Source organism: Impatiens glandulifera, chromosome 2 (genome assembly GCF_907164915.1).
Source record: "Impatiens glandulifera chromosome 2, dImpGla2.1, whole genome shotgun sequence".
Lineage (NCBI taxonomy): Eukaryota > Viridiplantae > Streptophyta > Magnoliopsida > Ericales > Balsaminaceae > Impatiens > Impatiens glandulifera.
Genome location: NC_061863.1, coordinates 18,248,664 through 18,275,215, shown reverse-complemented (window position 1 = coordinate 18,275,215; position 26,552 = coordinate 18,248,664). Strand labels below are relative to the sequence as shown.

Sequence of the window (26,552 nt, the reverse complement as noted above, 5' to 3'; positions counted from 1 at the left end):
TCAAAAGTCACGTTATCTGTTGATCGAAGTTTACAATGACGAAAGCGGTTCGCAATTGTATTTGCACGAAAAGAAGTTTAAGATGGGAAGCCACGGTGTGTGTATGATTTGTTTGTGTTAACCTACAGTATTTTGATCTTGTTTATATAGAAAATATTTTTAATGTCCATAAAGTGATACATTGAACACAAGAAACATAATAAGGTGGGAGATTGAAGCTTTCTTTCAAATTGGGCCATTCATTTGATATACAATACATGCATTATATACAATAATTAAGTGGAAGCTTAAAGGTGTTTGTAAACTAAATATTTTACTATAAATTAATAAAATATTAATTAATATATAAATTAATGATTATTAATTTATCGATTAATTAAAAACTTTTTTAATTAATAAATTTTGATCGTCTCAAGTGTATTATTTTATAGAGTTTCTACTATATTTGAAATCTAGAACAAACATGACCTTGTGTTCTAGTGATACTTACAAATTGTTTTGAATCATGGGTATGGATTTCTTAAGAGACATATTATCATAAATGTCTATCATATTACAACAAATATGATCACTGACTATTTAAGGGTTATATTCTATAAAGTCCACAAAGTAGAGCTAGTTTAAAAGGTAAAAAAAAGTTATTGTTAGTTTATCGCGTGTTGAATTTGTAAGCTAAAAGGCAACTGTTGGCTACACACTACAACAAAAATGACTTTCGGCGACGCTTAAAAAGACTTCTGCCAACCTTTAAAAGCGTCGTCAAAAACATTACCGACACTTATTCTTGCGTCGCCAGAAGCAGGGTGGGCGCAAGTTTTTACCACGCTTATTTAAGCGTCGGTACAAGCGTTGCCGAAAGGCGAAAGTTTTAACGACGCTTATTTAAGCGTTGGCAAAATTAAAAAACGTTGCTAAAAGTCTGTTTTATTTTTAAACTGTTTTTTTAAAATTTGTTTTTTTCTATTTTCATTTTAAATGTTATTTTTTTTTATCTCTACTATTATCACATTTACCCTTCATCTCTCAAGTACATGATGAACATAACCCTAAACCCTTACTATTATCACATTTACCACATTTACCCTTCGTCTCTCAAGTACATGATGAACATAACCCTAAACCCTTATGGTGAACCCATATTCCAGCAAATTATAACCTTAAAAACACTTCAGAAACTAATGAACTCTCTCATATTTTATATACCAAAAACTTCTTCTTTTTCTCCGATGTGGGATAAATGTCATATTTTAACACTTCAAAAACTAATGAACTCTCTCATATTTTACTTTTAATTTAATTAAATTTAAATAATAATTAAATAAAAGACATATATTAATAATACTATAAAAAGTTTAAAAATTATGTTATATAAAAAATATTAATTAAATTTTAATATTAACAAAATTTTAAGTCAAATTTAATTTAAAAATAAATAAAAAATTTTTAAAAAAATATTTACAAAATTTAAAAATAAAACATAAAAATTATTAAAATTTAGAATATTTAAATTATAAGGTTTTAACAAAGTTACAAAGTTTGTATATAAAAAAAATAAAGGTAGTGGTATAGATATATAAAGGTTGACAAAAGTTTTTTTCTTTTAATTTTTACCAACGCTTAATATGGGTTGGCATATAAGGGTCGCTGGAAGTATGTTTTGTTGTAGTGACAGAGATTTTCTTCAAGCTTACCATCTAAATCTTAACCATTCCTTTCTCATCTCATTATCCTATTTCAGTCTAACTATTACAGATTCTGAATCCATTTTAAGTTAGGTAGTATTTACCTCTTTTTTATGCAAGAACAAGAAAAAAAAGCTAGAGCAGTCATGCAATGAATGGAATTTTACCTAGTTAATGATATATGCTTCAGTTATCAACCTACATCTTATCTCTAATAGTCATTCTGAAATTTATTTAAAAATCAGTCTAATGTTCAAAGGTTACAAGAATGATGTGTATGACATGGGAGTAATTTTATAATGTCCGACAATGTGATTCTTGTTGCAGTGGACATTGTAAATCTAATGCTCTGATACCAATTGGTAGGATCGACTTTATCAATAGAGACGGGGTCTGGCGATTGATGAAGGCTTATGAAAAACGGTTTGAAAGAAATCTTGTTATGGATATAATTCACTTTCTATTCTACGCAAACCCTTGTAAACACTTGAAACAGAATCAAGTGCAGAAATGTTACTTAGGTTTGAAGTTTAAGATGAAAAATGAGAAAATGACAGAAGAGAACAACACAACAGTTTGTTTATGGATGTTCGGAGCAAACTCTCATATATCACCCCTTCTTCCAACCACCGGAAGGATTCACTATAATATGATTTGAATCAAATGCAGTTTGCACACACTTAGCTCATTATTGAACAAAACACACTCTGTTCAACTTACAATATGATAAATATCACTCAGTTAAAGGATGCTTTGATTCTAACTCTCTTTTGATTAACACACGGTACAATCAGGAAAGCAGCTCACAGTATGAATATTCAAAAACTTGATTTCTCAGTAATTTCAGTAAGAAGATGATCGACATATTGTCCGTTGTCATTAGGAATCTTTAAATATGCACAGGTACTAACGGTCGAATCTTCAGAATGATACGTGGCACTCTTCTATTGGAACGCCTCCATAGTACACAGCAGACTCTAAATACAAGGATCGTGGCCGTACACAACAGGTAGTGCGCCGAATATTCTTCAGAGATTTACCTGCAAAACAAGTAGTGGAAAGGATATTCGTTTACGTGTCATTTGTTGATTGGTTGCATCGAGTTGTCGTACTGATCTTCACTAGAAAGTGGAGCAGGAGTAGCGTACAACTGTAGCACGTGGGTAGGCGGGTGCTAGATTCAAACAACTGCTTAAGCAAAACATTAGACGTATTTCAATTAGACGACCTCGTCTAATGAAATCCAACGTCCCCGTCTAATAACAGAATCCATTAGACCACCTGGTCTAATGGGATTAGACTTACGTCTAACTACAATCACTTTAGACTAATCTGGAGGAGTTAGTCTGCACGTCTAACTTTCACCAGTTAGACTGCACGTCTAACTTTCACCAGTTAGACTGCACGTCTAACTTTCTCTTTCCATTAGACTGCACGTCTAACTCCGCCGAGTTAGACTGCACGTCTAATTCCGAATCCATTAGACTGCACATCTAACTCCATGAGTTAGACTGCACGTCTAATTCCGAATTCATTAGACTGCACGTCTAATTCCGAATCCATTAGACTACACGTCTAACTCCACGAGTTAAACTTCACGTCTAATTCTGAATCCATTAGACTGCGCGTCTAACTCCACGAGTTATACTGCACGTCTAACTCCATGAGTTAGTCTGCACGTCTAATTACGAAGTCTATTAGATTGCACGTCTAACTCCATGAGTTAGACTGCACGTCTAATTCCTCCAGTTAGACTGCACGTCTAACACCGTTTAGTTAGACTACACGTCTAACTTCGCTAGTTAGACTGCACGTCTAACTTTGTGCATCTAATGCCAAATCGGTCTAATTAACCTAATTAGAACCAAGTCTAATGAAATTGTTTTTCAATACACCTGTATTAAAAACAATTAGACGCATATATAATCCAAAAATAATTTCATCATCAAAATTTCAATAATCAATCTATTTCAACACTTAGTCAAAATAATTTGACCCAACATATTTCAGTCTAACTATTACAGATTCTGAATCCATTTTAAATTAGGCAGTGTTTACCTCTTTTTTATGCAAGAACAAGAAAAAAAGCTAGACCAGTCATGCAATGAATGGAATTTTACCTAGTTAATGATATATGCTTCAGTTATCAACCTACATCTTATCTTTAATAGTCATTCTGGAATTTATTTAAAAATCAGTCTAATGTTCAGAGGTTACAAGAATGATGTGTATGACATGGGAGTAATTTTATAATGTCCGACAGTGTGATTCTTGTTGCAGTGGAAATTGTAAGTCTTGGTTTTTATTCCAAATGGAAGAGAATAGGACAAACCAAAACTTATCAAAACCCATCAAGTTAAGCATTAGAATTATGCACATGACATTGCCAAACTATATTTTTCTTTTATAAATGTCCGACTTGTTTACATGTTTAGGAGGTTCTAGCACTTGTACCACATTCATTGCCTTATAATAAATGATATTCATTGAACTTTTTAATCTAATTTTTTTTGTTGCAAGTGTTTAACCAAGTTTTTTTTAGCATGTGTAGACTCAAAACCTCTAGAATCCGGAGTAAATGATTGATGAAAGAAGAATGAGTTGTCATGCTTGTCTCTTACTGTTGCTCGTGATATTCATGGAACTTTTTATATCATTTTCTTTTTTATTGCGAATATTATGACTATAAGAATTAGTTATCATTGTCATCTCCCAAGATGGTAGATACATTATTTGTTATAATGTCTGGAAGGCAATGTTGAACAAGACAAACATCATATGCTATTACATACTTTTCTTGAAACAAGTATCGGAATATTGTGTTGGCTATCGCTCTTCAGCAAACATGCTTGTGTTTGGTGGATGCATTTGGCTTAGACATAAATTATTCTTTGGGAAGCTGTTTCTGTTGATCTGAACCTCTAGAAGTTGAGAGGATTATTAGGCTAGACAAGAACATGGCGCTACTTTTGTAAGAGTTAAATGTATATATTTCCTATTGTTTAGCTTTATTTCCTTTTTGAATTGGTATAGTTTAGTGGATTTTCAAATGAAGAAAAATAGATACTTTTAGTATATTAATAGGATTGAGTAGATCTAGGTTTAGTCCTTCAATGTTTGGCAACAATCCGTGTTTGGCAACAAGCGCCTAGTTCGGGACGCTGAATCTCTCATCTGCCCTTATGCAACACAGTGGACGGCAATGGTCCGTCCACCGTGTAAGCCACTTCAACTTAATATTATTATTATTTAAATACTCATTCATATACAATCAAATTAATATTAATAATAGATATTTGTCTCCTTTAATTTATTTATCAACTTCTATATTTATTTGTAAAATTTGGATATTATTGGTCAATTATTCAAATTAAATTTTACAATTTAATTCCATACAACATTATTTTCAATAATAATTTTATCTTTAATTCTCATGCAATCAGCCCACAAAAGAGATTTAGGAAATTAATTTTATAAACTTGAAATTGTTTAAAATGTAAAATTAGGGAGTAAAATTCAGTGTATGAACTATCATATTATTTACTTTTTACATATATGATTACTCGATATTTTTATCTCTTTTAACAGCAATATTTTTTATTGACTATAAATAATTTTAAAGATATAACATAAACACACCATATCTAAATATGATATAAAAAAATTATTAATATTATTAAAATTAATTTATTTTATAAATAATAATAATTTATTAAATATTAAAATAGTTCTAGAGTTAATATAAAATTATTATAAATTATATATATATATATAACAAAACTTTCAAACAAATTTCATTTTGTATTTCTAATTTTACATTAAATTATTATTATATAGAAATGTTAACAATTACAAAATCTAACAAAATAAATAAATATAATATTATTTACATACATAAATATAATATTATTTTTTATAATTTTAACAAATATATTTTATTTAATTTAAATATTTAAAAAATTATTCAACAAATAAATCTACATACATATTATAAAATTTCAAATATAAATAAAATCTATACAAGCAAATATTTATTAATAATATAAATAACTTAAAATTTGTGAGAAGTATTATTAAAAATATATATATTATAAAATTTATTAATAATATTTAATTTTCAATTAATGAATTTAAAAATATATAAACAAAAATCTTATAATTAATAATAAAATTTCTTTAAAATAACTTTTCCATATTTTTTATTTTATAATTTAAATTAATAAATTTATTTATTATAATAATTTCAAAATATATAATTATATTTCATTTATATAAAAATTTCAAAAATATTATAAATAAATTTTATAAATAATATTAATATAAAAATTATTAAATAAGATTGATAAAATATCATAACTTTGAAAAAGAATAAGAGATATTATTATTAAAATAAAAAAAAAAAGTACATGTTAAATCTTACATTCATAACCACAAAAAGTAACTTAAAAAACAAAAAACTCAGATGGAGGCATTAATTTAGTATAACCTCCAAAATATATTATTTTACATTTTTTTAATAAAATAATTATTATAATATTTTTTTAAAATATATTTCCCAATCTAATTTATTAATTAATATATTAACGATTAATATAAAAATTAAATATTGAAAATATATATTATTAAATTTATATATTTATAAATTATTATTTTATAAAATATTATAGATTTTTTCTATTTTAAAATAAGAATATTTAATTTAAAAATATATAATATTTAATTTTAATATTTTAAAAATAAATGTTTAATTTACTAAAAATTTATATATAAATAATATATTTTATATTTAGATAAAAAAAACAAGTTTAAATAAAATTTAAATATAAAAATATTATAAATAAAATAAATATTTAATTTATAAAATAAATTTTATAATTACAAAATTTTTAAAAAGTATAATAGAACATTTTTATAAAATTATTCATATATATTTTATTTTTAATTTAATAATTGTGAATTTTATTCATATTTAAGAAATAATAACTTTTTTAAATTAGTCATTTTTTTATTATATTTATAAATTAATTTATATATTTTATTAATTTTATAAGTTTTTGAAAATTTATTATTTTTTATTTTTATAAATGTATTTATTTTAAATAATAATTTATAATTTTGAAAAATAAGATTAAAATATGTTTTAAGACTATAATAATTATTAATATTATTTAATCATTTAGTTCTTATTTTATTTTTAGTTTAAAACTATTTTTAAATATCAATATAAATAATTTTGAATGATATTTATATTTAAAAAATATAAATATTTTTTAATTTGTATTATAATAATTATACATAAGAACTCATTATTTACCATTATTATATATTTATATTTTTTAAACCGTTTTTAATTTAAAAATATGTGTTGTAATATAAATTAGAAATTAAAAAAAAAGTTATAAATTTGATATAATTATTAAAAATATAATATCTAAGAAAATTTAAACACTGTACAAAAAAATAATATATTATATATAATAATTTTTATTTATAATTATTTATTTTATTAATTTATAATTAATAGTTTTGTAAAATTATTAAAATATAATTTTAAAATATGAAAAGGTAATATTTATTTAATTACATATATTTAAAATAATTATATAATTTATCTTTATAAATTACAAAGGATTTATATTATAAAATTTTATATAATTTAAAATTAATATCTATAAATCTTTTAATATTATTTCAACAAATTATTATGATATATTGTATAAATATATTAAGTTTTTAAATACTAGTTTTAATAATTAGATTAAATTAATCCATAATTAATTATTAGCTTGCATACAAAATAATTTGTGATAAAAAAAATATTAATATTGTGATGGTCAAAATGTTTTCATATAAACAAATTTAAAATAAAGTATATATATTTTATTTAAATTTAAATTTATAATATTTAATTAGTTAAATATTAATTTTATTATATCTTTTGATTGTTTTAAATATTAGGTTTATTTGAATAAAAGATATTAGGTTTTTTATTTTGATAATGATATATTTATTAAATAATTAATTATTATTTTTATTTTAGAAAAAATTATTAAAAATAATGTATAATCATATATAGAGATTTTTAAGGTATACCAAAAATAAATATAAGGTATAATAAATGTATGAGATTTTCAAAATTTTATTATATCTAGATATACGATATATCGAAAATATCTAAATAATATTTATAAATTTAAATGTATATATTATATAATACTTATTACATGAACATACTTCTGGAAATAAATATATATAATTATTAAATATTTTATTTTATAAAATAAAATTATTTTTATTTTACTATAAAGTTTGATTATTTTATTTCAAAATAGACCTAATGAAATAGGTTACCATGTTAATCTCATATACAAATATTCTTCTTCTTATTATTTAACTTTTATAATTATAGAAGTAAATGCTATTAAAGACTCGTTCTGAATCTCACTATTTCAAGTCCACTCTAATCTAACTTGAAAATTATGTTTATGTTTATTTTTATTAATTTTAATTTTTATAAATAAATTTAATTTTTAACATTTGTTAGTTTCACAATATATTTTATTTTTGATAAATATTTTTAAATTTTAATTGTGTGTAACGATTTTGTAGTAACCATATTAAATTAATTTTTTATTTAAGTTAATATATTTTTTAGATATCAAATGTATAATATCGATACCTTAACGAAATTAAGGTAAAGTAAATGTATGAATTTTTCGATACTAAAACTTTCGGTAAGGTATAAGTTATGAATAAAAAATTGAAGATACCATACCCAACTTACCAACTTTATTTTTGTTTTTAAGAAAAAAAACTCAATTAGATATATACTTGTACAACTAACTAACACATATGAACTACTAAAAGATTATTTAAACATACTATTATCAAAGTCTCTTAATAAACATAGTTATTTTTTATTTATTTGTTTATATATTTATATATTTATATATTTTTTAATTAAATATTAATAACTTTCACGCTTTCATTCTTTATCCTTAATTAATCAACTTTCTTCTCTATTTTTACCTTTTTCATAAATTTCTTATTATTCATATTAGTGTATTTACTATTAATTATTTTAATTTTATCTCTTTTTTTCTTTCTATTTCTTAGACTACCCACAGCAGGGTGTTAAATTTTTTCATTTAACACCCTGCCACGTCAGCTTAACACCTCTTTTAACACCCACTTTTTAACATGTCATACAGCAGCGTGTTATTCAAAGTATCAAAATTACTTTTTCACTTTCTCTCACTTCCACATCATTTAAACATATACATAATTTCATTTTTTTTAACCACAAACAATATTATTCATCACTTGATAAATCAAACATACAAATATTATTTAAAACGAAGAAGAAAACAAACACTCTAAACAATGATGAAAGAGTTTGAAGATTTTAAAAGAAAGGTGATACAAACAAGGATGATAATATGGTAGAAAATTTCTGAAATTTTTTGGTGTCCAAATGACACAAACCAAGTCTCTATTTATAGATCGTGAAAAATAAAAAATATTGATATAATTTTTTTTTTTTTTATTGATCAATCATTATTAAAATATATTTTTAAAATAAGAAAAGTAAAATCAAAAGCCTGCCACATGGCAGGATCTCATTGGCCAAACAAAATTTGACACCCGTGTCAAATTTTGACACCCAAAATTGCCCCCTGCTGCCTCCCACCCTCCTCTTTTGACACCCAAATAACCCCTCAAATACTCCCCTGCTGCGGCTGGTCTTATATACAAGCCTTCATAGTTAATTATTTTAATTTTATATTTCTTCTTTTTATGTCTTTTTCCGATATAACATTGATTATTAATTATTTTAAAATTGTTTGGTTTCAATAGTTAGGTATAACAGTTACTCAACTCTTCAATATCAAAAACTCTCTAAAAAAACTAATAATCAAAAATTGGATAATAGTAATGACAACCCATTCATCAAACAATAAAAGAGTAATAATCAAATATTAGACAAAAATAATATTCCTTACTATAACTATAAGTCATGAATAAAAATTAAATAAAAGACTATTAGTTTCATTCACAAATATATTACAATAGAACAAAATTCACAAATAAGTTGCTAAAATATGTTAAAAATGAGAATTTGAGTATTAAGAGAAATAAAAACGGATACAAAAGAGAAACAGAAACTAATATATAAATAATAACAAATTTAGGAATGAGATAAAATTAGATGGTAAAATTAATGAAAAAGAATGAGAGAGAAAATATATTAATATTTAATTAATAAATATATAAATTAAAAAATAAAATTAACTATGTTACTAACATATATGTTAAATGAGCCTATTATGTTAATAATCTATGCTAAATGAGCCTATTTTTGATGATATGTATGTTTAATGATCTTTTATTAGTTTATACGTCTAATTGAGTTAGTGTTTGTTAGATAAATTAGATAGGTAATTAGTAAGTAATTAGTTATCTAAAGAACTTAACCAAATTCATCATTTGTGCAGGATAAAATGAAACCGGAAAGCCAAGAAGTTCGGTTTATATCAAAATGGAAATGTAGAAATCGGTAAAACCACCACCGGTAATTTATTCCTTCGGTTTTACAAATCGGCATTATGTTAAGTTATCTACCAAAGAGGAGCAACCAGTAATATGTTCGGTTCGGAAATGAAAATCGGTTTTACCGCTCAGCCCGGTTGACCGATGTTATATAAACAACGCAAATCGGTCTTATTTGATCGACTTTTCATTCAGTTATTTATACAAGAAACGGAACCGGTAGTGGATCGGTTCGATAGTGAAAAACGGATTTACCGCTCAGCAACATGATCGGTAAACTTATTAGTTATGTACCAAGAAGCAGGATCGGTAAACCAAACAGTAGTATGACTGGTACTATATCTTCGGCATCGGTTTTATCCTCTCGGACATTTATAAAGAAGCATAACCTATAGAACCCTCGGTTATATAAAGACGACGCAATCATTTTTTCAATCGGTTATATGATCGGTTCAGTAGTAGAATTCGGTTTTACCGCTCAGTAAGATCGGTAGACTAATCGGTTATTCTCAAAACAGAACTAGTAATTTGTCCAATGATTTGTCCGGTAATTTGTCCGGTGATTTGTTCGGTGATTTGTCCGGTAATTTTCTCGGTAAAATCCTTGACTCTTATACATGACACGAAACCGGTAATTTGTCTGGTAATTTCCCAAGAAGCAAAACCGGTAGTATCCATGCAACGGTAACCTGGCCGGTTATTTACAAAGGGAGAATTCGGTAAAATGATCAGTAGTTTGACCGATCAGATCCAAGAGGCGGAACCGGTTTTATGCTAAGACAAAGTTATACTGTGTGTAGCCGACAGTTTCCCTTTTAGTGCAATACAGAACAATTTCGGTAATTACAGAAAGGAGCTTTCACATGATCAGACTATATTATTGTCATTTTAATACAAGTCTAATAAAACCTTTTGGGAAGTAGAAGCCTGCTAAAGAAGATCAGATTACCATTTTGGTATAAGTCCAATATAGTCTACTTGGAGCAGATATTTGTCACACTATTCCAGATAGCCAAATCATTAGAAGACAAATCTGCATGATGATTTGTTCCTCGGAAATCATTAACCCAATTAATGGACATGTTGACTTATTATCAAACAATATCAGAGGATATCCCAAGAATGTACTACAACAATCCTCAACCAATCAGATCCAAGAAACGATGTATTATCAAGGAAATATATTCGTTGAAGAAGAAGAATATGATCGTTGTCATATTCATATTTAAGAGAACTCAGCTTAACCGGATAAAGTACTTTATAACCTTGAAACCTTTTGAGCTAAGAACTTTTCCAGAACCTTCAAATCATCTCTGCTCAAATATTGCTTAAGCGTTCAAATCAGTGTGTGTTAGAATTTCACGTGTATTACAAGTTCATCTATTCTGTGTGAGTAGTGAGTGTTGTAAGTTGACAGAATTTGTTTCTGTTCAACAGAGTGAGCATAGTAAGAAGTCGAAAACGAGCAGTAAATATTATGAGTGGATATTTACTCAGAGTTTGACGTACGTACCGTAAACTATTTGAATATTCTGAGTGAATATCTTTCTCAAAGTTTGAGAAGAAGGGGTGACGTGGGAGATTTATCTCCAAACATCCATAAATAATGTGTTGTGCTTCTCTTTTACTTTGTGTCCTTTTGTTGCTATCTAAACTGTGCTTGTGTTGCTTCAAGTTGAAACAAATAGTTTCGCATTTAAACTCAGTTCAAGAGTTTGTGACAACTTGCGTAGTATTGAGAGCGATAATAACCTCTAATAGGGTTATTATCAACCAGCGTGTGCGTAAGCATTCATCCTAGCGAGACTCCAGTCTCCTTCGGCGATTCCGATCCTAACAAGTGATATTAAAGCAACTAATCTATATACTTAAGCAACCAGAAGTCAGCATGTCTTATAACGAAAAGGCTCCACTACTCAAAAGCGAAAACTTCGTTGATTGGAAGCTACGCATGCAACTGCACCTAACCACCATGGATGATGAAATGATGTTCATCATCTCTGACGGTCCAATAAAGATTGACAAGGAAAGGAGCGAATGGACAGCTGAGGACAGAAGAAGGAACAACCTTGGCAATATTGGTAGAAATGCCATCTACAAAACCCTAGACAGAAACACATTTTCCAAGATCAAAGGATGCACTACTACAAAAGAAGTGTGGGAGACAGTCATCCAGCTTCACGAAGGAAACGAGTGAACCAAGAAAAACAAGATCATGGTGGTCACTCAAAAGTTTGAAAATATCAAGATGCGCCCCGGAGAAACAATGAAAGAATTTGGTGACTGTTTCACAAGTGTTGTGAATGAACTCTCACTTCTTGGAAATAAATACGACAACAAAGAGATGATTGTCAAAGCTCTAAGATCGCTTCCTAGAGCTTGGGATATCAAAACCATGGTGATGAGAGAATTAAATAGTTTTCACAAGATGAAGTTGCATGATGTCTTTGAAGATATGAAAGCATATGAGTTTGAGATGAACTTAAGAAATGAATATGAAGCCTCAGCATCAACAGCTACCAGAGCTCTGGTGACCTCCGTGGAACCGACAGCTCATGTACTTATCAAATTGGTTGAACAGTTCAGCGATGATGCAATGGTCATTCTAGCTAGGAAGTTCGGAAAGTTCATAAAGAAGAACCAACCCACCAACTCATACAACTACAACTACTCTAAAGGTAACAAAGCTAACGTTTGATATTTTAATTGTGATGCATTAGGTCACTACATGTCGGAATGTCGGTAATCAAGAAGGGACGAACGAAATTCAACCGAACAGAATCAAAGGGAAGATCACCAGTCAAACAGTCACGGAAAAGAGATCCAAAAGGAATTATTAGCTGATGATGGTGGAAGTCAGTGGGCACATAGCGACTCAGACAGTGAGGATGAAGGAATCAGATGTCTTATGGAAAACGAGGAAGAGGTATTCGACTTTGCCTCTAAGGAATTAATCCAAGAAGACTTGATTACTGCACTAATGACATGGTCATTGAGTATAGGAATCTGTCCAATCTCATACCAACCCAGTTAAATACTCAAACCGGTGGAACTATTGAACTCTCATTTGGAATGAGAAGCTCAAGGAGACAGTCCAATTGTTAACTGAAGAAAATGAAAGGACAAAATACGTGATTATTGCATGGAAGAGATCTGGAGATGCTGTGAACCAGATGACGAGTCATCAAAGACCCTATAATTGTAAGTTCGGTCTAGGCTATGACAACAACAATCCAAATAAGTCTAAATCTTATAACTGCAAAGAGTTAAAACTCAGTAAAGACAAGCTTCCATTCATAAACTTTGTCAAGAGTACATCAACCGATAGTGAAGCAAGTCACGACTCAAAACTGGCAAAAGAACAAACATATGTAGGACCAACCGACAAGTCGCGATGGCTCATTCTTGAGAGAAGGAAAGTCAACTGGCCGGTTAGATAAGAACACGATAGAAAGTCAAAAAAAAACTCATCAAAGATCACCACCACCATACAATGAGGTATTCAAAGGCAGACAGAGAGATGTAAAACCTGATACAAGTAGAACTATTAAGACTTTTACAGGAAGATTCATTCGATTAATTCAAGTATGGATTCCCAAGGGACTAATTAACCGTGGACCCAATTAAATATGGGTATCAAAGGGTGTAAATAACTGTATTTTGCAGGGCAAACATAATAAACGCTTGGAGAACTCGGAATGGTACTTGGACAGCGGATTCTCTAGGCACATGAAAGGAAACGGCAAGTTGTTAACTGACATTGTGAAAGAATCCGGTTCAAAGATCATCTTCGATGATAACTCTAAGGGTAAGGCTATGGGCAGGGTTAAGATTTTCCATGACAACTTAACTATAAATGATGTATTACTTGTTGAAAATGTATGTTTTAACCTGCTTAGTATCAGTCAAATGTGTGACATAGGATATACTGTCGAATTTCACAAACAAGCATGCTTAGTTAAGAATCAACAGGATAGTATTTTGTTAACAGGGCATAAGATATGAAACATTTACAAAGTAGACTGGAAAGTTAAATGTTCTAAATCTGTATGAATGATTACTAAGAATGATCAAAACTGGCTTTGACATAAAATATTAAATCATTTGAACTTTAAGAAAATCAACTACATTTGCACTAAGGAACTAGTTCAAGAAATTCCTAATATGAAGTTTTCAAAAGATAAAGTATGTTCTTCTTGTCAAATGGGCAAACAAATTAAATCAACCTTTAAAAGTAAGGGAAACATTCAATCTAATAGATACTTAGAACTACTTCACATGGATCTTTTCGGACCTATTAAGGTAACTAGCCTATGAGGAATAAACTATACTATGGTAATTATTGATGACTACTCTAGATATACTTGGGTTATTTTTCTAGTTTCCAAAACCAAGCTACTCCAAATCTGATTAAGATGCTTAAAAGAGTACAAAACGAAAAATTTGTATGTATTAACAAAATCAAAAGTGATAGAGGAACTGAATTCACTAATAGGATCTTAAATGCATATCTTGAGGATTCTGGTATTAGACACGAGTTGTCTAGTGCAAGAACTCCTCAACAAAAATGGACTAGCTGAGAGGAGAAATCGAACCCTCAAGGAAGCTGCAAGTTCCATCATAGCCAATTTAGGTGTTGCTCAAAAACTTTGGGCAGAGACTATATATACCGAATGTTATACTCAAAATCGGTTCATGATAAACAAACGTCTTAATAAAATGTCTTTTGAAGTATACCATGACAAAGTTCCTAACATCTGGTATTTTAGGATCTTTGGCTGTAAGTGTTACATCCATAACAATGGTAAAAATTATTTGACCGCGTTTGATGCTAAATCGAATGTTGGCATCATGTTAGGATATTCTGAAGTTAATAAAGCATATAGAGTTTATAACAATATGACTCTTACTGTTGAAGAATCAACTCATGTTGTATTTGACGAATTTGTTGAAAGTAATACTTCATCAATCATTGATTTATCTAACAGATTGGAAAACTTAAATATTCAATCTGATAGTAAAGATGAGGTTTCGGTCTATAGAAGATTTGTTTATGACCAGACAGTTAATGACGCTAAAGTTCGGCAAGATCAAGCTATTTCACAGCAGGAAGTTGACACCTCGAAAACTTAAATATTTTAATAGTTTACAAACATTTTGATTATGTTATCTCACATGCAATCTTGAAAATATAGATAAACATTTCAGAATGTAATTCCCTCTTCTAACATAACAAAAACAAGATGTGGATATTTCCAACCTCCTTAAGATGTCATGGGTTCAAGCCCATCAGGCGACAAGTTATGCGCATATGTGCTCAATCCTTTGTGGTCACATTTTTTCCAAACATATTAGAACGTAATATTGTATATAAATAAATATGTCAGGATGTAACCTTGAATTTGTTGGATATATTGTTGTTCTTTTGATACATCATACATTACAATTTATAATAATATTATATATAAAGACTACTCTAAGACTAAGAATGACAATTTGAAAAAGATGGTAATTTGAAACCTCCCATGATAATCAAACTGAATTGTCTCATTTTGACAGTTTTCCCTAGTTAAATTGGGAATGAGACGATGATGGTATTTGTGTCTCTTCCCCCGACCTAATTTTACCATGATTCTATCTCGAACACTATAAACTCAATTAAATATATAAAATCAGCCACTACAAATGATTATTCATTATATTTTAGAATAATTTTAAATATATTTCTTTATAATAATATAAAATTTTAATATATTATATTTAAAAAATCATTTATATAATTTTATTATTTTTGGATTTCTCAAAATCAAACAGGAAATGCAGTAAAAAAAAAAGTCTCACACATAGATAGGATAAGAATGATAAATACATTCTCCGCCATATTGTGATCCCACTCAAGACACTTATCACTTCTATTAATCTCCTTGTGGTCACATCTTTCTTTTTTCTTTTTTCAAACATGTCAAATGTAATATTGTATATAAATAAATAGATGTAACCTTGAATTTGTTGGATATATTTTTATTTTCTTGATAGATCATACATTACAATTTATAATAATAGAATTGTATTTAAATTTGTATAAAAAGACTACTCTAAAGACTAAAAATGACAATTTAAAAAAATAGCAATTTGAAACCTCCTACGGTTTTACCTAGTTGAATCAAGATAAGACGATGATGATATTTGTGTCCCCGCCCCCGATCCAATTTTACCATGATTCTATTCCGAAAACTATAAACTCAATTAAATATATAAAATCAACACTACATATGTTATTCATTATATTTTATAATAATTTTAAATTTATTTATTTATAATAATATAAAATTTTAATATATTATATTAAAAAAATTATTTATATAATTTTATTATTTATGGATTTCTCAAAACCAAACCAGACAGGTAGTAAACAAATCTCAGAAGTTACCATGTATTATCCGACTTATTCTCACTCAAGACACTGGTCACTTCTACTATTAGTATAATAAAAACATTTTTGGGGGGGAAAAATCAATTAAATAAAATAATTACTTTTTTATATAAAAAATAATATACATAAAAACTCTATATGGTCTGAGAAGTGCAATGTTGAAATTTTAGTTGGAACCTCCAGCAATCAAACAGCCTAAAGGAGCCTCATGAATACAAATAAGTTTTATTTATTCTTAGATAAGACTGCCCATACTAGAAGAGAAATTAGACTGAGTTTGAGAATAGGAGAAAATCAAATATATCTGTAGCATATCTGCAACCCTTTTGGTTTTAAGGAATTAGTTGGTCATCCAATAATAAGAGAGATCATAAGAATAAGAAAAATAAAAATGATATATATATAATTAAATATATACATGTAAATACCAACAATGATAGACTATGATTATATTTCTTCACAAATTTGATGGAAACTTGCAGTTTTTCTTCACAACAGTATATATAAAATATATATCCATTTTCACCATAGCCAAGAAAACCTATTCTCATACCTGGTCATCTATTTTATCGCTGTTCACAAGCGGAATCAACTCCCTCAAGTTCTTGGGAGTGTGTGGAGTCCGGGGAGGCGTTCCTAGTGTCTGTTGGGAAAGCATGTGCCTTACATACCCATAAAACATACACCCAACAAGTGTGATCCCACATCCAATAGCGTTCGAGACGGATATAGGATTTCGGAATATTAGCCATGAAAATGTAATTGCAACTGCAACCTAACAAAATATCAATAACCAAAGAAAGGTATATATAAGAAGTCAATTGGATCATGAACAGAAAGCTTATATTTGAAAAGTGTAACTAGCTAGTTATTAAACCACCTTAAGATTTCCAGCGACATTGAATGTAACTGCAGTTGTGGAATGGATGACGTAAAAGATAGAGAAGTTAAGGCAGAAAGCAAGTACTCCAGAACCAAAGATTATGGTAAGGGATGGGACAATGGATGTATGAGATTGTAACCATATTATAAGATCTGATCCTTCAATTAGCAGTGCAGGTACTGCCAAGATCATAGTTGCAAATGGAGCCATGTAATACACTGTGTTTATGCTGCACAATACATAAACAGAGAAGCATATCACAACTGGCGAAGACTAAATATTCATGCTCTTTTATTACTATTTTTTTTACAACTTGCTTGACCATGAAACCTGTAAATGGATAAGGCACTCTTTATGTTTGGGGGATATTGATGTTTGCAATATCTGATGTTTGCAATATCCCCTTTTATGGTATTTCTGCTTGTAATTATTTATTTTGGCCTCCCTAATATATGTTTTATTGCAGTAAAAAAAAGGAGAACATGATAACCCAGTAAATAATCAAAATCATGAGGAAGAATAACGAAAACGTGGCACTCACAAAATCTACTTCCAACCCAGGAAGAGCTCAAAGACCAATTGAACATTACATGATGGTTTAGTTGTTCCATGAACAGGTCGCAAGTTCAATACTAACTTGGTATAGTATTATTAAAAGTTTGTGAAATTTTTTATTAATACAAACTTCAAGGTTAATAAATTTGGTAGGTTCAAACATAGAATGCATCTATTTAACAATGTTTAATGTTATTTAGGCCTATAAGTTATTTTCAAATAATATTGTTCAATGTAAGTTATACAAAATTAGGTTATTTGGGACTAAATGGATAAAAATACATTAGGGGTAAGAATATATATAATGGTTTTTAACTTTTAAATAGAGGGTACTTTGGTATTGTAGTTGATGATTTAAATGATGTTGATTCATGAGTAGAGTGTTGATTCGATAGTGGGTTATTTGGAATTAACCTACATCAAATAAGACCTTAGCTTTAATAGGTAGGGACTAGGGAGCAAGATACTCCTAAGTGTGGGGAACATTTTTCACCAGTACAAAGGTACAGTGATCCAGTTGAGTTTCCGTTAAATGAAAGTCGTCTACAAAACAGTGGAGAAGGGCAAAAAGAAATCAAAATTCAAACTGTTTTTTTTTCTTTCACAAAATATGGACTATGTTGCTTTGAAGGTTTCTTCATCAAGTTTTGGTTCTCAATGATATAATCAAACAAACCCAGTACTTTTGTTGAATGAGCCCAGGATGTGAAGACTTTTTCTTCAATCTTGTTTTTATCGCTTCCATGACATGCTTATTAATACAAACTTAACCATTTGAAAGAATAAAAAAGTAGGGAGAGAAGTACCTATCAAATTTGTAACCATGTAGAAGAGACTCAGCAAGGATGGTCTTTGTCGAGGTAGCAAGACAACCAAATAAAGCAGCAGAAAATCCAAACATGTTGAAGCTAAGCTCCGTGATAGAAGTGAGTAGAATCCCTCCAACAATAGGAACTAACGAAGCCCATATCCTCCAGTCAAAGTGCTTACTCCAAAATAGCCACTGTAATACAACTGCTCGAAAAGTGTCCGAACTAAAAAACATGAAATATGCAGAGAGAGGATAATTTTTTTGACAAAGCAAACAGACCTGTTGTTGCTGGAGTAAATGACTTTATGGTCTGCATAAAGGAAACGGGGATGTAGCGCAGGCTAACATTTCCCAAAACTATGTTAATACAGAAAACAAATGACATCGGGAAGATTCTTCTCCATCGATCTTCAGGTTCAACTACTATCAATGGCTTAAGCTTCAATATTTTTATCACTAAGTATGCACCAGCGGAGGAGCATATGAAGTGTATACATGATACAGTTAAAGGAAACTTAAAATCCAGTATCTGCAGAAGGAAAATAAGCAAAGGTTTCAAAATGATCAAAAGCATGAGCTTGTTTGATGTAGTTTGTTTTGTAATAACCTGATTTATTTTAGGGGGAAAACACCTTGTTCAATGGAAATAGGATTATTTGGGTTCAATGACTAAAATAACCTTATATTTAATATTTAAAATAATATAAAAAATATGGTTGATGACTTGATTAATTAAGTGATTGAGGTGATCAAAATTTCAGTGCTTTATTTCTAAAATAGTGAATTTATAGCAATGGAAGTTTGGAAAAATGATTAGAAGCTCTTAAAATAGGAACATGAGAAGAGATGATGTCAATATAGAGTAGGGTTATGCTTCAATAATTCATCTTCACCACTTATGTTGCAGAATACATAAATAGAAGAACAGGAAAATAGAGAACTGATGGAGAGATTAAGCGAGAGTCCTAGAGTATAATTAAGTTCTTTATTGCATAACTCTAAATGGTACCGTAGGTGTAATTGAAATACTAAGCTAACCATAAATCCTTATACTTATCTGAACAGGAATAATATGAATCATATCATATTATTAAGGAACTAATAATAATAATCCTATACTACTCATCTTATTCCCTAAATCCCTAACCTATTTTAACTATAATATTATGTTGTTGCAGGTTCATGAACATTACTCTTTTGCAGCCAAGTAGCAACTTACGGCCCAGTCTCCTTCTGCAAGTGCTCTAAGTGCTCATAACGAACCGTTCCAATTATGCCTTCCATTTCCCCTTTAATCTCTGTCATTCAATCACATATATAAAAGGAAAGGGTGACAAACCCTAGCTCATTTTGTAACACCCTCACAGGGCCTTTTTGGTATCTATTTTTGTCCGTGGTAAAAAATTAGAAAATAAAATTTATTGGCTAAAAATTGTCATCTAAAGAGTTTTTTATAGCATGTACTACAAATTTGGCAAAAATATCAGTTTTTTTTTCATTCACTTTTCACCTAATAAAGTTTCATCTAAATCAATCACAGTTTTCATACGAAATATCAAAAATACATTTTCACTCTTTATTTTGGTGATTTCAAATGTGATTGTGCTGGGATGGTGATTTGACAAAATATCACTTTCCAAAAAGGCACAAAAGACGATAGATCAGAAATCGCTAGGAGGATTGGGGTCTCCATTAAGAAGATGAGCATTAGATAGAAGAATAGTCACAGAATCCAATGAGGAGAAGGGGCATTGGAGTGGAAGAGGAACAACAACTCACATTGAGGCAATGACTACACTACCCCATGTAAGAGGGACCTAATCCTATTAGGACCTTGATGTTATTTTTCCCTACATTTTAGTTTATCTGATACTCTGGTGCTTTACTTGGTTGTATCATTTAAAGATTTCTATTGTAGTTTCAATGAAGCTTTACTTTCCAACAAACAGAATAATCTTCTTACTTTTCAAATCTCTTGTGTTTTACTTGGTTGTATCATTTGGCGTAATTTTACATACTTCTGAGTTTTATCTACTACTAACTGTTCAACATCCAAAGCAGCATAAACTTATTGTTTTTCCTATTTTACCTCACCCAACTCTAAAACCTTACAACAAAGTCTAATTGGGTAATTGAATATTTACCTTAAAAGCTAATTTTGAATCAAATTTGAAAACGTAAAATAAAGTAAGCTAATCTCATTACCCGTATTAGGTTTCTGGGTGAGATTAAAGAAAACTATGAGATCATTAATTAGTTAACACAGAACAGCAACAATAATTCTATATCAACCAACCAATGAAACTTCAATTTACTAGTTACACTAAAAAACCATTGAAAGATCATATTTTTTTGGAACATAAACTCTTACGAACCTGAAAGATCCATTTGTTCATGATGATAACAGTGACATTGAACCCCCACCACTGAAGGATGGCTAGAATGGATCGAACTGCCGTCCACTGACACAACCGTCCCTCGTCCATCACAAAGAACTACTCTAAATTTTGTCTCAGTCTCGAGATCAGTAATTTATTTCCACCACTTGAAGATCTGCATCAGCACAATTCGAACTGTACATGAATGAGAAAGAGAGATTATGAGGAACAGAAGCAAGGCAAGTTAGATAGAGAAAGAGAGAGCTATGGGATTGACATTATCTTCCAAACTGGGGAAGAGAGGGATTGAGGAAGGGTGAAACGGTGCAGGTAAACTCATCTCCCATGTGAAGCTGCTCAGTATCTTAGTAGATAGGTTGTTTTTTTTGTTGGATTATATTGTTATTTTATTTTTTTTTAAAATAAATTTTTTTACAAAATTAAATAAAAATTATATGAAATTAATTCAAATAAAAACAACATAAAAAAAAATGAAATAAAATTTTAACGAATTTATTTCAGTTTTATAACCGTGAGTGAAAAAATATAAGAGTTAAACAAATCAATTAAATAATTTAAGAAAATAAATTAGGAAAGTTTTTATAATAAATGGTTAAGGACTATTGAAATAACTGGAAGAATGAAAAAATATATTTATCTTCTTTCATTGACTGGAAGAATAATTCATTTTAAAATGCTTTTTTTTTTTTTTTTTTATAGATATTTAACATTAACTATTATATATTATATATTATGTCTAAAAGTAGGCATTATATTGGAAATTTGATGGAATTCCTCTCGTATATCGTCGTAACGCCCTTAATGCTAGGTTTTGAAAAACACTTTTCATGTCATTCCCATTTAGGTCCGATTCGGATCCCTCCGTTGTTTCCTTTTCCTTCCACACCCTTTCCTCGAAATGAGAAAGAAGATGGTACACTTGAATTGTATTATTTAAGTGCTTAATAACCCTCATAAGAGGGGTTATTACCACTTTTAGCATGTCATTTATAATTTTATCATTTTTGACCTTTTGCCAGTTTTACCTTTTATTAAAAAAAAAAAAAAAAATTTGATTTTCATTCTCCCCCGTCGTTTCCCTTTCCCCAGTTCTCCTTTCACTCCCTCTCTCTCGTTTCCAACTTCCCGAAGACGACTGATCAACCCCGAAGACGACGACGACGACGAAAATCCCCCGAAACATCGACGACGTCCTCTCCCTCGAACCCTCCCTCGAACCCCGACGAGCCCCGACGACAAACAAGAGCCCCCGACGAGAATCTCAACTCCAGAACGTCGAAGGTGAGTTTATCTTCCCCGTTTCTATCCGTTTCTATCCTAGTTCTCCGTTTTATATCAATGCATGCTATAATGGAGGAATGGTTTAGGGTATTGTTTAGGTTTAGGTATGGGTTTAGGTTTAGGTAGTGTTTATTGTTTAGGTTTATTGTTTAGGTTTAGTTTTGAGTTTAAAATGCTTCTGTCGAAGGCTGTTGCAGGGTTTGGGTTTATTGTCGATGGAGACGATGCATTTTCGCAGGCGACAGTGCATCTGTCGCAGACGACAGTGCATCTGTCGCAGACGACAGTGCATCTGTCGTAGACGACAGTGCATATGTCGCAGACGACGATGCATCTGTCGCAGACGACGATGCATCTGTCGCAGACGACGATGCATCTGTCGCAGGCAGAGACAGATGCATCGTCGTCTGCGACAGATGCACTGTCGCCTGCGACATATGTCATATTTCCTTTAAATTAGTGGTATTTACTTTCATTATTCTGACTTATTGATTTTTTGCAGATGGCACCAACCAAATGCAAAAACAAAACGGTAATTGAAAACTTTCCTGGACGTGTTTCATGGAAATCTACTTGCACCTGCTTGTTAAAGACCAAGGACAAGTTTAATCACTTTGGTCTTATGGAAAGGGCTATGAAGAGTCAATTTCAGTATCTATTGAAAGCCCCGACTGTCATTTTCTCAGGAACAATAATCCACCAGATGTTGATCAGGAAAAGCAGCTCCAATTCGAAGGGAATAAGTTTCTTAGTCAATGGTCAGCAGCTTTACTAGGGCATGAAGGAATATGCCTTGGTAACAGGCCTAAATTTTGGAAGATTTCCTGTGATTGAAAACTGGCACGCTGAAGAATGTCCACCCCTAGTCCATAAATACTTTGGTGGCAAAACAGTTGTTAAAGTGACAGAAGTTCAAAGTGTTTTCCTCAATTGCTCTGAGAAGGAGGATGCATGGAAGCTTGGGCTCATCAACCTTATTTACCAGTGTCTCTTTGGATCTGATAATAGGAAGAGGGTATGTTTGAAGATCTTCAGCATGGTGGAGGATATGGAAATGTTCCTTCAATTTCCATGGGGAAAGGTGTCATTCTATTCAACTTTGAAGGGTATTGACAAGGACATGAAACATCTTCGGCAGCTATATGTAGAGAAGAAGGAAACTTGCAAGGGGAACTGTGATGTTGCTTATACTATTAGTGGCTTCGCCATAGCCTTCCAAGTTTGGACATATTTGGTTATGAAGACATTTGTCCCCAAATTTGCGAATATGATCGAGGAAAAACATACATGCCCAAGGATATTACTTTTTACAGCCTCCAGAAGCAACACCAACACTAGCCAAGAGGTATCCAATGCCCTTTTCAAATGCAATGTCTTTAACAAGATTCATGAGTCTGAGGAGGAGAAGAGGAACTACTGTGGGGATGACTTTGAAGAAATGGGAGATTACATTTATGATGATTTATTTGAGGTGGATGGTAGGAAGAGAAAGAATGAAGATGGTACTCCCAAACAAACGCCCAAGAGGAGAAAACCAATTAAAAGGACAGCAATTAAGAGGACCGAGAAGTCATTTAGTGATGAATCTAGCAAAGACAGCTCTCGGTCTACTACTCGTGAATCAAGCCATGTCCCTTCAGCAACGAGTCCTCAAAAGAAAGAAGACAGTTCTCCTACTAGGCAAGACAAGTTTGATGACAAGTTTGACAATCCGGTGACTAAAGCCCAGAATGATGACAAGTTTGATGAGCTTACAAAGGATGTGAAGGACTTGACAAGGGATGTGAAGGAGCTGAAAATTGAAATGAAGGTAATGAAAGAGGATCAACGGGTTATGTTCAATCACATAATCCAATTATTGGGTGAAATAAAACAACAAAAGAATGATGTTTCTGCTGCTGATGATTTAGTGGAGAAGGATTTGGAAATCAACAAAGATGTTGCTGATGAGAATGATGATGTTGATGATCTGCTGAATGAAAAAGAAGATGTTGCTGATATGAATGATGTTGTTGATCGGTTGAATGAGAAAGAAGATGCCATGTCTCCGTTCTTTACGAACCTCACCTTGTGATGATCTACGTTTTGTTGTTGGTCGTCCTTTCTTAATCTTCACGGGGGGTTTTAGGCAGACTCGTTTCTTGATATGTTCGGGAATGTCCCAAGCTTCATTATGTTGAAAAACTGGATAACATGTCTCCGCATAAGCCATGCACCACGATTCAGTTGAGTAAAACCTGAAAAATTATACAGTGATAACATAAATTCAACACAACATAAATTGAACATAACATAAATTCAACATAACATATATTCAACACAACATAAATTGAACATAACTTATGGAACAAAAATTCTCTAACCTTGCGCACAACTCATATGGAACCGATTTCCGGAAACGGGCAGCAGCCAGGGCATGCGTACAAGGAAGACCGGATACATCAAATACCCTACAAGTACAAGTTCGACCCTTGAAGTCAACTTGAAAATCAAATTCACCGTCATGCACATGGAACTGAAATCGATTAAGTGGATAAACGCTGTAGAATCTAGCATTTTCGCCTTCCTCACGTAATAACTTTTCATAATATGGAGATAAATGTTCGTTGTGGTTGGATGATTTTTCTCTTCTATGATAAAACCAATCTTGTATTGTGAATCTTAAATAGTCAGCTAATGTTGTTATGGGATATTTCCTAGCTTCTCTGCACTGACTATTAAAACTCTCAGCGTAATTACTTGTCATTTGATTGTATCGCGAACCGGGGAAAAAAGCACGACTCCATCTCTCCACTCCAATTTGTTCCAAATATTGAGCAATCCTAGGGTCTTTAGTTCTGATCTTGTCAAAATGCTTCTGAAACGTGGTCTCGGTGTATGCACGAGAAGCCAAATCAAACTCAACATGACAGTTATCAGTTTTAAATTTGACCATTATATTCATTTTGATGTGGTATGTGCATGCACTGTGATGTGCTTCTGGAAAAACCGCGGACAAGGCGTTGGCAATACTTGGGTGTCTATCGGATATGAAGACGAGATCCGGGACTGATCCAATTGCCAACCTTAGTTGTTGCATGAAATATGTCCAAGAGTTATTATTCTCTGAATCAACGACACCAAAAGCAACGGGATATAGTTGCTCGTTCGCATCCAATGCTATCGCAACCAGTAGTTGACCTCCAACTTTATGCTTAAGGAAGCTGGCATCGATGCACAATACAGGACGACAACATCCTATGAAACCCCTAATTGAAATCCCTAAAGACATGAACATATACCTGAAGTGTCCTTCCTCATCCGTCTGGATGTCAGTTATGGTACCTGGGTTCTTCTTCTGCAACATGAACAGGTAGGATGGCAATTCACCATAGGAATCCTCCACAGTTCCTCGCACCGCCATTAAGGCCTTTTCCCTTGACCTCCAAGCCTTATTATATGTCAAAGTTAACCCATAACTTGTATGCATGTCTTCCATTATTTTTTTAGGCATGTGGTCATGGTGATGGTCCATGTATTTACGTTTGATACACTCCGCAATTACCCATGATGGTGCTTGCCTCACATTGTCTTGTCTCGTCAAAATTGAGCATGTGTGTTCTTTTACAAATTTTCTGATCTCAAACATCTCCGAGAATTTTCCTTTCATAGCACGCAATTTCCACTTGCAGTTCTCAGCCATGCATTTTACAAACCAAAGATTTTTTGTTTTACTTCACCACTTTAAGGACAAAGTGATTAGACATCGCATGTCTATGCAACCTCAATTGTATTTCTTTTTTGTTATCAAAAAACGTACCCACTTCCAATGAATTTTCAATTAATGGAGCAGGAGTTTCGATCTCGAGTGGTTCATATGAGAAGTAGTGCTTGGTTCCCTCAGTATGGCTGAATGTATTCCTAACATGGGAAGTGCTTGGTTGACTTGGGAAGACATTTTCCGGCTCAAAAACATCTT

General features: G+C 30.9%; 1 protein-coding gene across 4 annotated transcripts in view; it reads right to left on the bottom strand.

Annotated features, from left to right (window-relative positions):
• The window catches only part of LOC124927540 (UDP-galactose transporter 1-like), a 32,676-nt gene extending 11,043 nt beyond the window's left edge, over nucleotides 1-21,633 (bottom strand). The window contains exons 1-6 of one of the 4 annotated variants that reach the window (XM_047467974.1): nucleotides 21,570-21,633; nucleotides 21,290-21,487; nucleotides 19,194-19,443; nucleotides 18,910-19,117; nucleotides 17,546-17,777; nucleotides 17,022-17,440 (exon numbers count right to left, since the gene is read on the bottom strand). In XM_047467974.1, coding sequence (XP_047323930.1) covers nucleotides 17,213-17,440; nucleotides 17,546-17,777; nucleotides 18,910-19,117; nucleotides 19,194-19,443; nucleotides 21,290-21,400 — 1,029 coding nt within the window. In that variant the 5' untranslated portion in view covers nucleotides 21,401-21,487; nucleotides 21,570-21,633 and the 3' untranslated portion in view covers nucleotides 17,022-17,212. Of the gene's footprint in view, nucleotides 1-17,021; nucleotides 17,441-17,545; nucleotides 17,778-18,909; nucleotides 19,118-19,193; nucleotides 19,444-21,289 lie in introns of those variants that run through there. The other 3 variants (XM_047467973.1, XM_047467976.1, XM_047467975.1) reach the window with 3 other exon arrangements.
• Nucleotides 21,634-26,552: the final 4,919 nt, after the last annotated feature.